This window comes from Rhinatrema bivittatum, chromosome 4 (genome assembly GCF_901001135.1).
Source record: "Rhinatrema bivittatum chromosome 4, aRhiBiv1.1, whole genome shotgun sequence".
NCBI classification, from domain to species: Eukaryota; Metazoa; Chordata; class Amphibia; order Gymnophiona; family Rhinatrematidae; genus Rhinatrema; species Rhinatrema bivittatum.
The window spans coordinates 218,458,324-218,472,867 of record NC_042618.1 but is presented as its reverse complement, the minus strand read 5'-3'; the positions used below and the strand labels follow the sequence as shown (position 1 = coordinate 218,472,867).

General features: G+C 44.6%; 1 protein-coding gene across 7 annotated transcripts in view; it reads left to right on the top strand.

Annotated features, from left to right (window-relative positions):
* MYBPC1 (myosin binding protein C, slow type) overlaps positions 1-14,544 on the top strand; it is a 244,050-nt gene that overhangs the window by 1,753 nt on the left and 227,753 nt on the right. For all 7 annotated transcript variants that reach the window (XR_003856413.1, XR_003856412.1, XR_003856411.1 and 4 more), the window contains exon 2: positions 12,338-12,589. Coding sequence is in view for 2 of the 7 variants with exons in the window: in XM_029599714.1 (XP_029455574.1) it covers positions 12,338-12,589 (252 nt within the window). In the remaining 5 variants the exon portion in view is untranslated. The remainder of the gene's footprint in view (positions 1-12,337; positions 12,590-14,544) is intronic.

Sequence of the window (14,544 nt, the reverse complement as noted above, 5' to 3'; positions counted from 1 at the left end):
GAGCAGAGGGGTCACAGGGGTAGAACTATTATTTCCTTAAAGGGAATGCTATGCTGCGTAATGCAGTACATCACAGGAAAAGTAAAGTAGACACATGGTAATATTACCGTAGAGGTCTAGAGATGGATGGAATCACATCATTTGTCATCGGCAACCCAAACTGAAAATCAGTGGTTTCAAATCAGTAATTTCAATTTTGTTCTCCTACAGTAATTTTATTTTTTTTTGGAAGCATTGTAAGGGCTAAATTACATTCAGAGATGGCTTAGAGTAGTCAATAGGGATTTTAAAAAGCTCTTGCCTAATGCTTTTTGCTATTACCTTTTACAAAGCTGTAATTATAATGTATGAACTGCATACTGGGGAGCTGATTTGTCAAAGATTTTTCCTACGGACATAGACTGGGGGAGTAGCCTTCACTAATCAGGCCCCACTGTGTTGTAGACTCACACACCTGTGTTGCTTTTGTAGCCATGATCAAGGACTGGATTACCCTCCTCTTTACTAAATTACTGCAACTGTGTTTTTCCAATATTGTAGAACTTGGTGCCTTTTCAATGACTGCAACACTGCTGCATTCACTGGTTAAATCACTAATGGTTTTTTTTTTGGGAGGGGGGGATTTGGAATTTCTGCCTACCTGTCCAAAGAATGCCGAAAGTGACTTGCAACATTATTAGGATTTAGATATACAATAATGCCACCAGAGACTTCTGTCCTCCTCTAGCCAAACAATTTTTATTTTATTAAACATTATTTCTAACTCGCTCCTTCCCAAGTTTCTCAAGGGCGGGGAAACAAGATAACACCAGATCCCATTATGTATCAAAAGTTTGGTAAAAAAAAAAGCAAGTTTTTAATCGTTTCTTGAATGTATCAAGCATTGGGCAATAGCATGAGCTGTTGGGAGATTAGAATATATTTTGGGTTTCATTTATTCAAATGGCACTGATGCTGGAATGCATCAAATTTCTCAGAACTGCACCAATGCCAAACCGGTGCGTACCTCAGGAATCATGCCGTTTGACTTTTATTGGAATAATGGAAAGGAATCATTACTCCCAGGTGTGTTTGTTTTTTTGCTTTCCCTCCACCGGTGTTGACAGACTCCGATGATGAGTTTATTTGCTGGCCATACTTAGTAGTGGAGGACAATGACAGATGAAGCACATCGCCAGAAATAGCCACACCAAGTGCATGTATTAACATGAGACCGCAGCCAGCATGCGAGGCTGCCAGCCAACACCTTTCTAAAGTATCTCATCTGAAGGCATCTTATGTTTCCTTTCTGAACGACCCGCCGTAGGATGGGATGCGTGCTCTGCAGCAGGTTCCCTAAACCCACTAGAAATGTGAAGGAAAGTAAAAGAGGAGAATGCAATACAGCCATTGGCAAGTATAGGATAGGCGTTAGATTTACATGAAAAGCAAACCTGGTTCAGTTAAAGGTCGACATGGCATGCAGATACATAGGGCAAATACATTACAAATCTCACTGAAAAAAATGCTGGAAAATCTGTAATTATATTATTATTTTCGTTTTGTGCAAGCTTTGAAAGAACTCTGTGCAGTCCTATATATGCACGTATATGACTGCATGGAGAACCTCTATAGTATTTTATAACCTGTGCATATCACACGCATGCAGATTATAAAATATGCGTATGTCCACGCCCCATTGCATATGCACATTTATATGCCTGCATGCAAATATCTGCAATGCATTGAAAGAGCGTATTTCAGTATACTGAATGTGCGTACTTTTTCTACCTATTTTATAAAGATTCATGCATATATTTGATGTGTGAAAAAAAAATGACTTGCTCGCGTACAACCCTGATTTATGCATGTAGGTTGGCATTTTTTTTAAACCTGCGCATGTAATTGAAATCACCAGTTTTCCAGTTCTTCCACCAGTTTGCCCAGTCCTTCTCAAGGTCTTTGAGACCTTCCTAGTTCTTCAGCCTCAGCTTCCAAACTTCACCCAGACCTCCCACTCAACCAATAATTTAGAATGGACGAGTTTGATGTCAATTGCGCAAGATAATTAGCAGGTGTAAAATGGCACAAATAATTAACCACATGTACTTACATATGAAATAGCAACTTACATGCGTAACTCTTGGCCCTGCCTCTGTACACCCCCGGACTACCTCTTTTGTATGCACATAGATGTGCGCAGGAAAGTGAAAATATGTGCCTATGTTTGATGTCTATAAAATAGCATGTGCACAAGTACAGGCTACTTATGCGCATATTTGCTAACTTTGACACGCATAACTCTTTGAAAATTCCCCCTCCCCCCATACTTTTACTATGCCACGTTAGATTCTTTTTACCCTAGAAAGGAAGTTCTAGAGCAAGAGGTTATGATATGAGATTTAAAAGACATTGAATAAGGCAACATAAAAAAATATTTCTCCATGCAAAGAGTGGTAGATGCCGCTCCTCTGCACCTCATCTCCCCACCCCATTTCTCCCCAGTGGAGGTAGGGGAGGTAACAGAATTCTAGAAAGCCTGGGATAAGCCCAGATGATCCTTAGTTGCAAAGAAGTGAAGGGAAAGAGATCAGTTGGGGTCGACAGCATTATAGCAGGAATGAAATTGGGCAGGTCTAGATGGGTCTTAGCGGTCTTCATCTGTCATCATATTCTGTGTTTACCTGACCATCTTTATAACATCTTAACATTTTTCCTTCCTGTGAAAACCGGATTCTTTGGGGTAGATTTTCAGAGCCCTGCTCGCCTAAATCCGCCCAAAACCGGGCGGATTTAGGCGAGCAGGGCCCTGCGCGCCGGGAAGCCTATTTTACATAGGCCTCCCGGCGCGCGCAGAGCCCCGGGACTCGCATAAGTCCCGGGGTTCTCGGAGGGGGGCGTGTCGGGGGGCGTGTCGGGGGGCGGGCCCGGTCGTCGCGGCGTTCCGGGGGCGTGTCGGCAGCGTTTTGGGGGCGGGTACGGGGCGTGGCTACGGCCCGGGGGGCGTGGCCGCACCCTCCGTACCCGCCCCCAGGTCGCGGCCCGGCGCGCAGCAGGCCCGCTGGCGCGCGGGGATTTACGTCTCCCTCCGGGAGGCGTAAATCCCCCGACAAAGGTAAGGGGGGGGTGTAGACAGGGCCGGGCGGGGTGGGTTAGGTAGGGGAAGGGAGGGGAAGGTGAGGGGAGGGCAAAGGAAAGTTCCCTCCAAGGCCGCTCCGATTTCGGAGCGGCCCTTGGAGGGAACGGGGGGAGGCAGCGCGGCTCGGCGCGCGCAGGCTATACAAAATCGATAGCCTTGCGCGCGCCGATCCAGGATTTTAGTGGATACGCGCGGCTCCGCGCGTATCTACTAAAATCCAGCGTACTTTTGCTTGAGTCTGATGCGCAAGCAAAAGTAGGCTGATCGCGCTTCTTTTAAAATCTACCCCTTTATGCGCAGCGATACCTTTTTTTGGGTCAATATGATCATTTTCCAGAAATGATCTTGGGCCTGAGGTTTTTTGGGTTTTTTTATACCACATAGGTCTAAAAATGTGAGCTATAGGATTCTGAAAGCTCATGCACAACCTCTTAGGACAATTCTTATGTGGGTCCAATAAAAGATATCACGGGGTCACAAGAACCCTAAGCTCAGCCTAGCACATGTGGCAAACCTTTTCCATTGCTGTGCCAGCCAGCCATTTACCTGTGTTATGTGGGCATGGGAAACTGGACAGACCAAGAGGGCATCTATCTTTCCCCCTCTGCAGGTACAGTATCCATAAGGTAAAGCAGGTGCAAACTCTGTGTGGTACTGCAGTATCCACTCGCCAGCCAGCTCCCAATTTTCAAAGGGAAGTTTCCTTTAGAAAATTCTTTTGAAGACCGTGCATATATTTTTAAAATATTGCTCCTCCCCTCAAAACTACATGGCTTTGACAGCCCATTGGATTTCTTTAAATGCTGCTTCACCACAGTTAGCATCCTCCTCCTCCTCCTCCTTATCGTCTTCAAACAGCTGTAGTGTCACGAAGGCCTTGGACGTTTCTCAGCAGCACACTGGGCTTTTTCCAAGGCTGACTCCAGAACGAAGCAAGCACAAACAAGATCCTGCAGAATTCAAAGCAGCCAACAAAGGCATGGCAGCTACTCCTGTATGACCTTTTCCCGGGCTTTTTCATTTCAGACAATAAAGAAACATTCTGTGTTCACATCAGATGGAAAACATATGTGTCCCGTGTTTTGCATTTGCAAATAACTTACTTGCTTTTTCTTACTCAAAAGCAAGGGCATATGGAAGATGTCTGTCTGTCTGTTAGCCATAAAATGGGCACCCATTCTCAGATACTCTTCCGAAGGGGGCCAAAATCTGACAGAGCTGCAAAGTGGAAATGACCCGTCAAGCCCCTCATCTGAAACAGAGAGTTGTTCCACATTTTGTATGCTGGAGAGACTTCAACAGCAATCAGGGGAAGGAGCGGTTTACCTCCCTGATGTTCTACTTGTAAAAGTTCCTTTTGAAGAGTCAAGTTGAGACGTGGGCGCTGACAAGTGTCTGGCCGAGTTACTCATCACTCTTCTACGACTGCTGAATTACCAACTGGGTAGACAGAATGAAAAATTACCACATAAAGCTCTCAGGAGGTGCTTGCCCTGTCAGCAGGCTCTCAAATGCTTTATATCAGGACCAGGAATGTCAAGCCTGTTAGACTTAGAGCATAGAAACATAAAATATGATGGCAGATACATGATCTTAAGGTCCATCTGGTTTCAGTATTCCCTCTTATTTGAAATAGTGCAGATCCAACTTGAACTCAAGCTTTATCTTCATTTCCCCCACAACTAAGGATCCTCTGTGCTTGTCCCATGCTCTATTAAATTCTGATATGGCTTTGTTTTTGCTAGGTTGCTGTTCCATACATTCCCCCTTCCTTCCCTGATCTTACTCTTCTGTCCATTCCATTTAGTCTCTCTCGCTGTGTCCCTCTTGTCCTAGAATTTCCACTCTGATGGCAAAAATGCTCAAAGCTTGTGCATTGTTTAAACCTTTGAGGCATTTGGATGTATGCATCATAATCATTCCTCTTTCACCTGTTAATACTCTGGCCCAGTTTGCAAAGAATCCTAGGATGCAAGGGATGGAGATCAGCTTTGCAGTAACTGCTTTGCAGTAACTGCTTCAACGGCAGGGGAGAAGTAACTGCTTCAACTGCTTTGCAGTAACTGCTTCAACGGCAGGGGAGAAGAAAAAAGGGTTCACACTCACAAAGCGGGGAGTAGCTGGCTTGTTACGGCGGTTACTACCCCAAACCAAATGTGCCTGATACTTCACTTTCGATGCATATCCAGCATGGCTCTCTGCTTCAACAGCATGGGAGAAGAATAAACTGATACCTCAAGCATATCCAGCATAGCTCCCTGCTTCAACAGCAGGGGAGAAGATAAACAACCAATAAGGGCTGTATAACATAGTCTGAGTAAAACAATAAGCATGGTGTAGCTTGCTTATTGCGGCGGTTACTACCCCTACTACCCCTCACTTATCAGCTAGATATTCACTTGGATGCAGCTCCATCACTGCTTTCTACATTAATGGTGGGGGTGGAAAGGAAATAGAACCAAGAGCTAAGAGAAACAGATAAGTATGAGAGAAAAAAGTGTGTGAAGCTTGCTGGGCAGACTGGATGGGCCATTTGGTCTTCTTCTGCCGTCATTTCTATGTTTCTATGTTTCTATAGGGTGATGCAGACAGTAAGGCTGTTAGTGTCGCTCCTGGCAGCCTTGATGGTGAATATACATGTATTATTCTACAATGATGCCACCTTCTGTTCTTTGAGATTATTAATGAGGGGTGGGTTTGATTTATAAAAGTGTTTATCCTAGTCAGAAAAGAAGAAAATCCTTGATAAATCAGGCTCAGAGAGGTTCCGTAGGGCAGGGTCTCCCAGCCCTCTCCTGGAGGCACACCTATCCAGTCGGGTTTTCAGGATTGCCACAATAAATATGCACGAGAGAGATTTGCATATATGGAAGACCCAGTGCATGTAAATCTCTCTCATTCATATTCTTTACGGATATCCTGAAAACTTGACTGGTTAGGTGTGCCTCCAGGAGAGGGTTGGGAAACAGTGCCCTAGGGTCTGCTGAAGGATCTGTTTAATGGATCCTTGGTAATGGCAATGGTTCTGGAAAAGAGAGGATGTTGTCCTCTTTATAAAAGTGGTAGTAGGGAGGAGGGTGGAACCCACAGGCCAGTTAATCTGACCTTGGTGGTGTGAAAGTTAAGCGGCGACCACTGAAGGAAAGAATAATGGCTTATTTTGAATCCAGCAGGAGGCAATATTGTTTATGAAGAAAGTAAATCGTAGGGAGAGCTCCAGTGCTGGGAAAAACCACCAATACCAGCTTCTTTCAGCTTTTTTGCTACCAATATTTGTCTGCTATAGATGGTAGACTCTCTACTTCTAGGGCACCTGGATTTGGAAGGTTCCTATTAAAGATATCATAATCTTCAAAATACGATACCCACTTTTTCATGGGACCAATATAGCAGGAAAAAGTTTAGTCAGTATTACTGAGTCAATTTTAAACAGTGTGGAGGACAATTTTCAAAGCGATTTTCATGGATAAAAAGTGTTTTACTTGCATAAATTGGCTTTCTAATATCATTCACCCTCATGATGGATAAAAGTAGCTGCAGAGGTGTTCCTGGGGCTTGGGTAGGTTGGAAAAGGAAAAGTCCATGCATACATTTCATTTTCAAATCTTTTCAAGCAAAAGTCTGCCAGCTCAAAAAGCAGGTACAAGTGACGACGCATACTTTGTACCCATGGCAATTTTCAAAGGGAATGTGTGCACATTATCTCCCCTTTAAATACTGGGGCCAAGACGATGGACTTTGCACCAGTGTGGGCACTTTGAAAACTGCCCTCATGATGGCCTGAGTTGTCCCTAATTCAGTGGGCCAGGGCTGCATGTACCATGTAGAAGATCTGGGTCCAATTTCCATGACCTGGCTTCTGCTTATTGAGCTAGCAGGGCTTGAGGTTGCCGCAGAGGCAGCGTTAATGGCCCCCTCCTGGGGTTGAGGCGCAGTGACAGCTGGAAGTGGGATGCAGAGCGCATGTGCCTTGGGATCCGAAGCAAACCATCTTCATCCTCAGTGCTGTCACTGTAATTTGCTGAGTTATCCAGGAAGGAGGGTAGACAATAAAGGGCATCAAAACACAGAAACAGAATATATGATGACAGATCAGGAACGTTAACGTCCATCGCGTCTGCCCAGTTTTCTTTGCAATGTAATGCAGTAGGCCCTGGTTGATCTCTGCTTTTCCTTTCACTTTTTGGCCAGTGGGGATCTTTTGCACCTATTCCATGTTTTCAAATTTGTTACTGTTGTTACTTCCACCAACTCCACTGGGAGGTGTCTCCATGCATCTCCCATCCTTTTCATGAATAAAGAGTTTTTATTATTACCTCTGTGTCTATCCCCTTGGCGCCATACAACATGTTATCCTTTCCTGAAAGATGGTGTGGTTCTTGTACCTTATTTATGCCTTTGAGGTGTTTAAATGTCTAACATGCCCCCCCCCCCACTCACCCCACCATTTTTCCCCTTCTCTAGGATATAATCATATTATATATCTCATAGGGCAGTGGTCTTCACTAATTTTTAAAAGGGGGGGCCAAGAGGCTGGAGAAGGGCCAACAAATTTTCCTGCACAGGACAACACTACTGACTGGCATGTACCAATGACACCTCTCAACCTCCTCCTTTTTTTCTTAACCCCTTCCTCGTTATGCCACCACTCTCTCTCTCTTTCTCAGTCTCACTCCATCCTGTGCCACCCTTCTCTCTCTCTCTCAACCCCAACTATCTTGTGCCATTTTTATCTCTCTCTCTCTTCCTCTCTCTCAGACCCTCTCCCCTTGTACCACTTACTCTTTCATTTCCCTCTACCTTGACCCATCTTTCTCTTCATCTCTCTCATCCCCCGCTACCTTGGCCCATCCCCCTCTCTCTCATAATACCCTATACCTTGGGCTACCCCATCTCTCTTAACCCCCCTCTGCCTTACGACATCACTCTCTCTCTCTCTATTCTCCTACCTTGTATGATCACTTTCTCTCAACCCCTTTATCTTGTGCCTCTCTAATCCTCACCCCACCTCACAGCTACTGCTTCTTTCCCCCAAAGCAGCAGCTTTTCTCCCCCCTCCAAAGAAGTAGCTTCTCTCCGCACCACCCCATCCCACAGCAGCTGCTTCCCCCCCCCCCCCCACTCCACTGCACATTTACCTTGTATTATGAATAAACATGGCTCAGATAAGTTACGTTTTGAATTCACCAAGACCATTTACAGATGAGGCTCCTGATTAACCTGGGTGAGACGGCCTATAGAGGTTTGAAATCTAGTTCAACAGCAGCAGCCACTTGTAGCAAGGATTCCACCTGTTCATAGCCATCTTCCAGCACCGTGGAGAACAGTGGAAATGCCTGCAGAGATATTTCCAGGGAAAGGTTGTCAATTGGCCCAACTCTTCCAGTGCTCAGATCAGACCTAGCAAGCTGCTGGCACCTGCTGCAATCACACCACTTTTATCTCCATCTCCTGGCATGAGATACCTGGGCCAGTGCGTGAGCTCTTGGAGTCTTCCCAGGCACTCGCCAGCTTAAAGGTGCAGGCACCACTCTGCTGGTCAACAAAACAACTGCCTGTTTGACATATTTTCTAAAGCTGGGCCCTGGGGGCTGAAGGACTATTCTAGCCACTTGAGCGTGATTCACTGTGGGGACAGGCAGGGACTAGGCCCTTCCCACCATCACAGTTGTGGATTGCGGTTCCCACACTTTTTCCTGCTTCTCTCTGGCTGTGGGTTGGCTAGTGGCCCCTGGGCCTAACCTTGAAAAACACTGTCATAGGTTTTTTGGGTTTTTTTTATACAGATCCTGCACCATTTTGGTAGCCTTTTTTTTTTTTTGGTCTGCCTGTACTCTGTCCATATCTTTTCAGAAGTATGACCTCCAGAACTAAAACATAAAACTCTAAGTGAGGTCTCACCATTGACCTTACAGCAACATTATCACCTCTTTTTTTTTTTCTACTACATACGCCTCTTCCTGTTCATCCTAGTATCCCTCTGGCTGTGGTCACCCCCTTGTCGCACTGTTTTGCTGCCATGAGATCATCAAATATGATCACCCCACATCCACCCTTTTACAGTCCTCCATATAGGGATGGATTTGTTCTTTTGTTGCCCGAAGGCGCTGTTGTTGCCTGCTGCCTTCCCTGCCCCCCCCCCACAGCTGACCCTTTGGCCTCTATTCCCGCCCTCTGGCCTCAATTTCTCCCATCCTTTCTCTGACCCCCCATCTTTGTCCTCAATCCCCCCCCCAGCCAATAACTGCCCTCCATTTGACCTCAATCTGTCCCTTCTTGTCTATGACCCCCCCCCCCCTTGTCCTCAATATCTCCCCTTCCCTCTTCAGTTTCTTCCTCCCCACCGCACACTACACTATTTTCCCATATCAGCTGCCAGCTCCAGTCTCAGCTCCTTTCTCGGTTCTTCCCTGTCAATCCTGCAGGTCTGGGCCTGGCTACTTCTACTAGTGGGGGCCTAGGAATCCCTGGTGGCTTTACAGCAGAAGTAAAGGGGAGTCATGAGATCTTCAGAGGAGCAGCAAGAGAGAAGCCAGTCAGATCAAGGGGGAATAGGGTGGCAAGATTAGACGTTGGGACAGAAGGGAGCAAGAACTATGCCTCCCCCAAACTTGAGCTGCCCTAGGCTTAGTGTGGCTATTGAGAAATCCAGGCCTGGAGAGGGTGAGGCAGCAGAGAGGATGCTGGGGAAGGGGAATAAGTGGCAGGGGGTGGATGCTCATGCTCCTTCTTGCATCACCATCCCCTATCTCAACTCCCATCAAAACTGACATTCACACACCAATATTCAGTGCCAAACCCTTCTCTCTCATATCTAAATCTATATCTGTCATTAGGGCCTGCTAGTCTGGAATTTTTCACCTAGACCAGTGGTATTCACTTCCAGTCCTCAAGGGTTGCAAATAGGTTTTTCAGGTTATCTGTATTGAATACGCATGAGATAAGATTTGCAAACAATTGAGGGAGTGTGCATGGAAATCTATCTCATTTTCATTAGGGATATCATGAAAACCTGACCTATTTGTGGCCTTTGAGAACTGGAAGTGAAACCACTGACCTAGACTATGAGGGCTTGTACTTACTGCCTTTCAGATATTCCCCCTTCTCTTATTTCCTTTTTTGTGTGTCCTCATATTAAGCTTCTCCTCCTTTGGTTTACAGATAGCCTGGTATGATACACACTTCTATGTTGTTCCCAGCTATCTTCAGTTATTTATTGAAACTGACAGCTTCCATCTACCACCCTTTCCCCCCCCAAATCTAGTTTTGAACTTTTTTGAATGTATGCTCTGAATCGTTCACTTAGGATCTTGATGCTTCTCTCCGCCAAATGTTGGCTGTCTTACCTGTATAGTCTTATCCCTCTCTGCATTGCCCCAGCTCACCAAATAGCCAAAACCCACTTCTTTTCATCAGCTCTTGGTCCATACTTTGCAGATCTCAACGTGATTTAGTCTGTGCTTTCCATTTCCAGATGCAAGTAATATCTTTGAAAACCCTGCTGTTCATGCCTGCCAGCCGAGACCCTCTCTCCTAATTGCTTGAGCTCATTCTGTATTATACTCACTTGGTTTTTAGCCAGGTAATTTGTCCCCAAATGAGTTTCCGACTACTTCATTTTCCCTTCCTTGTGTTCCAGCAAGACCGAGAATGTGATCTGTATCCCAGTTAGCTGAGGATCCCACTAAGCATTTGACCTTTTTCCTCTCTCCAATCCTGATAACTGAGTCACCCACCAAAAGGAGTTTCTTCCTGCTTTGGGATCTCTTGTCATAGTGCTTGGCTTCCCTTTTACGGTGGGACTCCTCTAACTGTCACTAGAGCAGACACCTTTTTGGGACTCTCTTCTATTTCCAATGCCATGAAGGCATTCTGTACTATGGGTATCATCTGGAGGACATTCTCCGACTTACAGGTCCTATCCTACCAGAACCAACACTTATCCATCTACCCCTTATCCTCTGAATTATTTGCTGGAGCACGTTCTCTCTTGGTCTCATTTGTGGATAATGATGTGCATGGGGAAAACCTTTGTTTCATGTTGTTTTTAATTTTGTACTGTTTCTTTTTTTGTTTCATTTTGTTTCTTTTCAGCATTTTTCATGCATTAAAATGCAAAATTGAAATGAAATTGTATTGATTTTCTGTCATTTTGGATGAGAAAAGAAAAGTGAAACAACAAATGTTGTCATTTTCCTATTTGAAAATGACAGCACATCCCTATTTGGGAGACATGTCTCTGTTTTACAGGCCTTTTCCTACCAGAATCCATTGTCAGCCATCTATTTTCTTGTCTTCTGGATTCTTTATGAGAATCGTGGTAAATGTTCAGGATTCTGGATATTATTGGAGGCAGCTGTAGATCTGGCCAAATTCTTCTTGAGCTGAATCATCTCCTTTCTCAGAGCTGAGAGCTGCATACAGAAAGAATAACTCTGAAGCCACCAGGACTAACTAAGGATAAAGGCCCCACAGTTATTACACTGTATAACTCTCATGATATGTAATCTTTAATTTCTGTTTAGAGTTTTCTCTTTTATAATGTTTCATTTTATTTTCCTCTACAAAACTGTCCCTTGTAAATTTCCCAGTAACGATAACACTTTTTCTAGTTAAGCAAAGTTAAAACATAAGTCCTTTAAATAATGTATATAAGGAAAACAGATTTTGACTCCATCATCAGGGCAATTCACTTGAGCCAGGATCTGAGAGAAGCAAAAAAAGGTCAAATGCTTTGTGGGATCCGTTTTGTAAGGCAAAGCGAGTACTATGCAAATTTTAATAAGCTACACGTAAACAAGCATTTAAATTAGAAAAATGTTAAGAGCAGCTTTCAAAAAGCAATTGTAAGTCAAGCCCCAGTTTAGGATTTGCCTCACTTCCCCTCCTCCCTGCCCTCCCCGCTCCTTAATCATAAACGGTGGCAATCAGGATCAGGGCAGTGTGAAGCTGAGGTATGAAACCAGGTCAATAAAAAAGAAAGCAAGATGTGGATTAAAGAAACATTTACCCTACAAAATACCCATAACCACGAATGCAATTAGTAGCAATCTGCAGAATGCTGTGTTTGTGCTTCTAGTTCCTGTCTACTCTGCACCTGTCCATAAAATAAAAAAAAAAAAAAAAGAACTAGAAAATTCTATCCCTCTCCAAGGCTCTAAAAATATAATGGTAACAAAGATATGTAAAACATGCTGTGCTATTCTTTATCTTGCACAGGGTCTGCTGTTGCTGAGAAAAAAAAGAGTGTGGAAGTAGCCAGTAGCAGCAGGACTGAGTTTACAACCCAGACGGTCCAAAGTGGGGTCCAGGTGAAATGGCAACAGGAAGGCAAGACTGTCAAAACCACCGAGAAAGTGGTGACGAAAACGGAGCACACCCAGAAAACCGTCATCGTTGACAATGTGGTCCAGGAGCATTCTGTGACGAGCGGGGGGTCCAAAGTCAAGTTCGAAAGCAAAGTCCAAGATGGTAGGTTGAAGCAGAACTAAAATCTGTGAAAAATTGCTTTTCACAGCCAAGGTTGCTTTATAGAAACTCTGCTGCTAAAGCTTGTAAGTGTGGAAGGAAGCTGGAAGGCCAAATTCATCAATGTAGTGGCATAATACAAAATGGCTTGGCAGCAAATCTCAATGACCACAAATATCCGTGGTAGTTCATAGATAATTTATTAGCTTTATCAGTGGTATTCACAGGGGGGAAGGGGGCTGTGAATTCAGCTGGTAAGAACCACTGATAAAGCTTTAAAGCTAATAAATGATCTATGAACTATCACAAATGTTTGTGGACATTGAAATTTGTTGCTAAAACTTGTATCCCCATGAATCTTTCCTCTGATATATATCTTCAGATGGACCACATGCTGCGAAATACATACATATATGTGCAAATATAAAATGTACACATATTTGTCCCTCTCCCCGTCCAACCTTATCTTGCCTCCCAAAATGCCCATTTGCAGAGCAGCTAAATAGAGCTAAGTGGTTGTATTTAGCTGCTCAGCAGTGGACAAATATCCCCCCCCCCCGATGAATTTAGCCAGCGAATTCCAAGAAGGTAGATTTTAAAAGGAGCGCGCGCGCGTGCCCATGTGCACGCGGTTACCAGCGCGCGCACAAGGACGCGCTGATTTTATAACATGCGCGCGTTGGGGAGGGGGAAATTTTAAAAAGCGACACGCGGCGACGCGAGTAGGGCTTACCCAGTTCCCGCCCAGTCCGCTTCAATTAAGGAGCGGACTGGGAGGGAACTTCCCTATAACCCTACCTAACCTTCTTACCTTTTCTACTCTCCTCCTCGATCCCTAACCCATTCCTAGCTATAAAACATTTTTTGGTTTTTACCTCGCTGCTCCTTCGGAGTAGCAATAGAGTCTGTACGCTGGCTGGCGGCGCACACTCCCCTGGGACAGCAGCTAATGGCGTTGTCCCGGCCCGCCCCCGCTCCACCCCTCTCCGCCCAGACCCTGCCCCCCCCCAGCCCGCCCCTTTCTTGAGGCCTGGCACTTATGCGCATATCAGGGGTTATGCACATGGCCGGGCCCATTCTAAAATGTGCGTGGCACACGCAAGGCCCGGCCATGCACGTAAGCCTCGAATTTTACGCACACCTCCCTTTTAAAATACAGACCTTAGTGAACTGGCTAAGGGCCAGATTTACTAAGCATTGTTTTACATCTATAAACACAGGACGGGACAAAAACCTTTAGAAATCACATCTGACTGAAAACTGCTCCTTTTGAGCCCAAAATAAAAAAAAAACACAACATAGCCAAATAAGTCAGACTTATCCAGCTAAGTGGCACTGCTGACTATCTGGCTACAGTCAGTGGACACCATTTAGCCGGATAAGTGACTTATCTGGCTAAGTTTTTAGCTGGATAACTCAAGGGTGGGGAATGGGCGGATTGGGGAGAAGTCAAGTTAACCAGATACATTATCTGGTAAACTCCAATATTCAGACTTAGCTGGATAACTTATCTGGTTAACACTGGTTGGACCACAGGGCTGTTTTAAAGTTAGCCTGATAAATTTAACAGTATCCAGCTAACTTGCTGAGCTGCAGAGTGGCTGAATATGGACCCTTTTGTGACTCTAAAAAATACTATATTGGTCATTCTTTATCTAAAAAAATTGATAATCTACTGCTCCAATAAGATTCATTTCTCTTCCACCTCGTTCTACTCCACTCATTCTCATTAAGCCATTTTTGTATAAATACAGATGACTCAGTGAATTGACCTCAATTTTCAGCTCTAAATCACTCGTCCATATGTAGTTCAGATGGATAGTAAATAAAATTTATTACCACCTGAAAGTCATTATATGGCCTAAGTGAAAAGAATTGCTGATCTTGGTCCTGTTCACAGTGGACAGAGATCTACATCACACACACACACAAATTTCACACTAATTGGCTTCATTGTT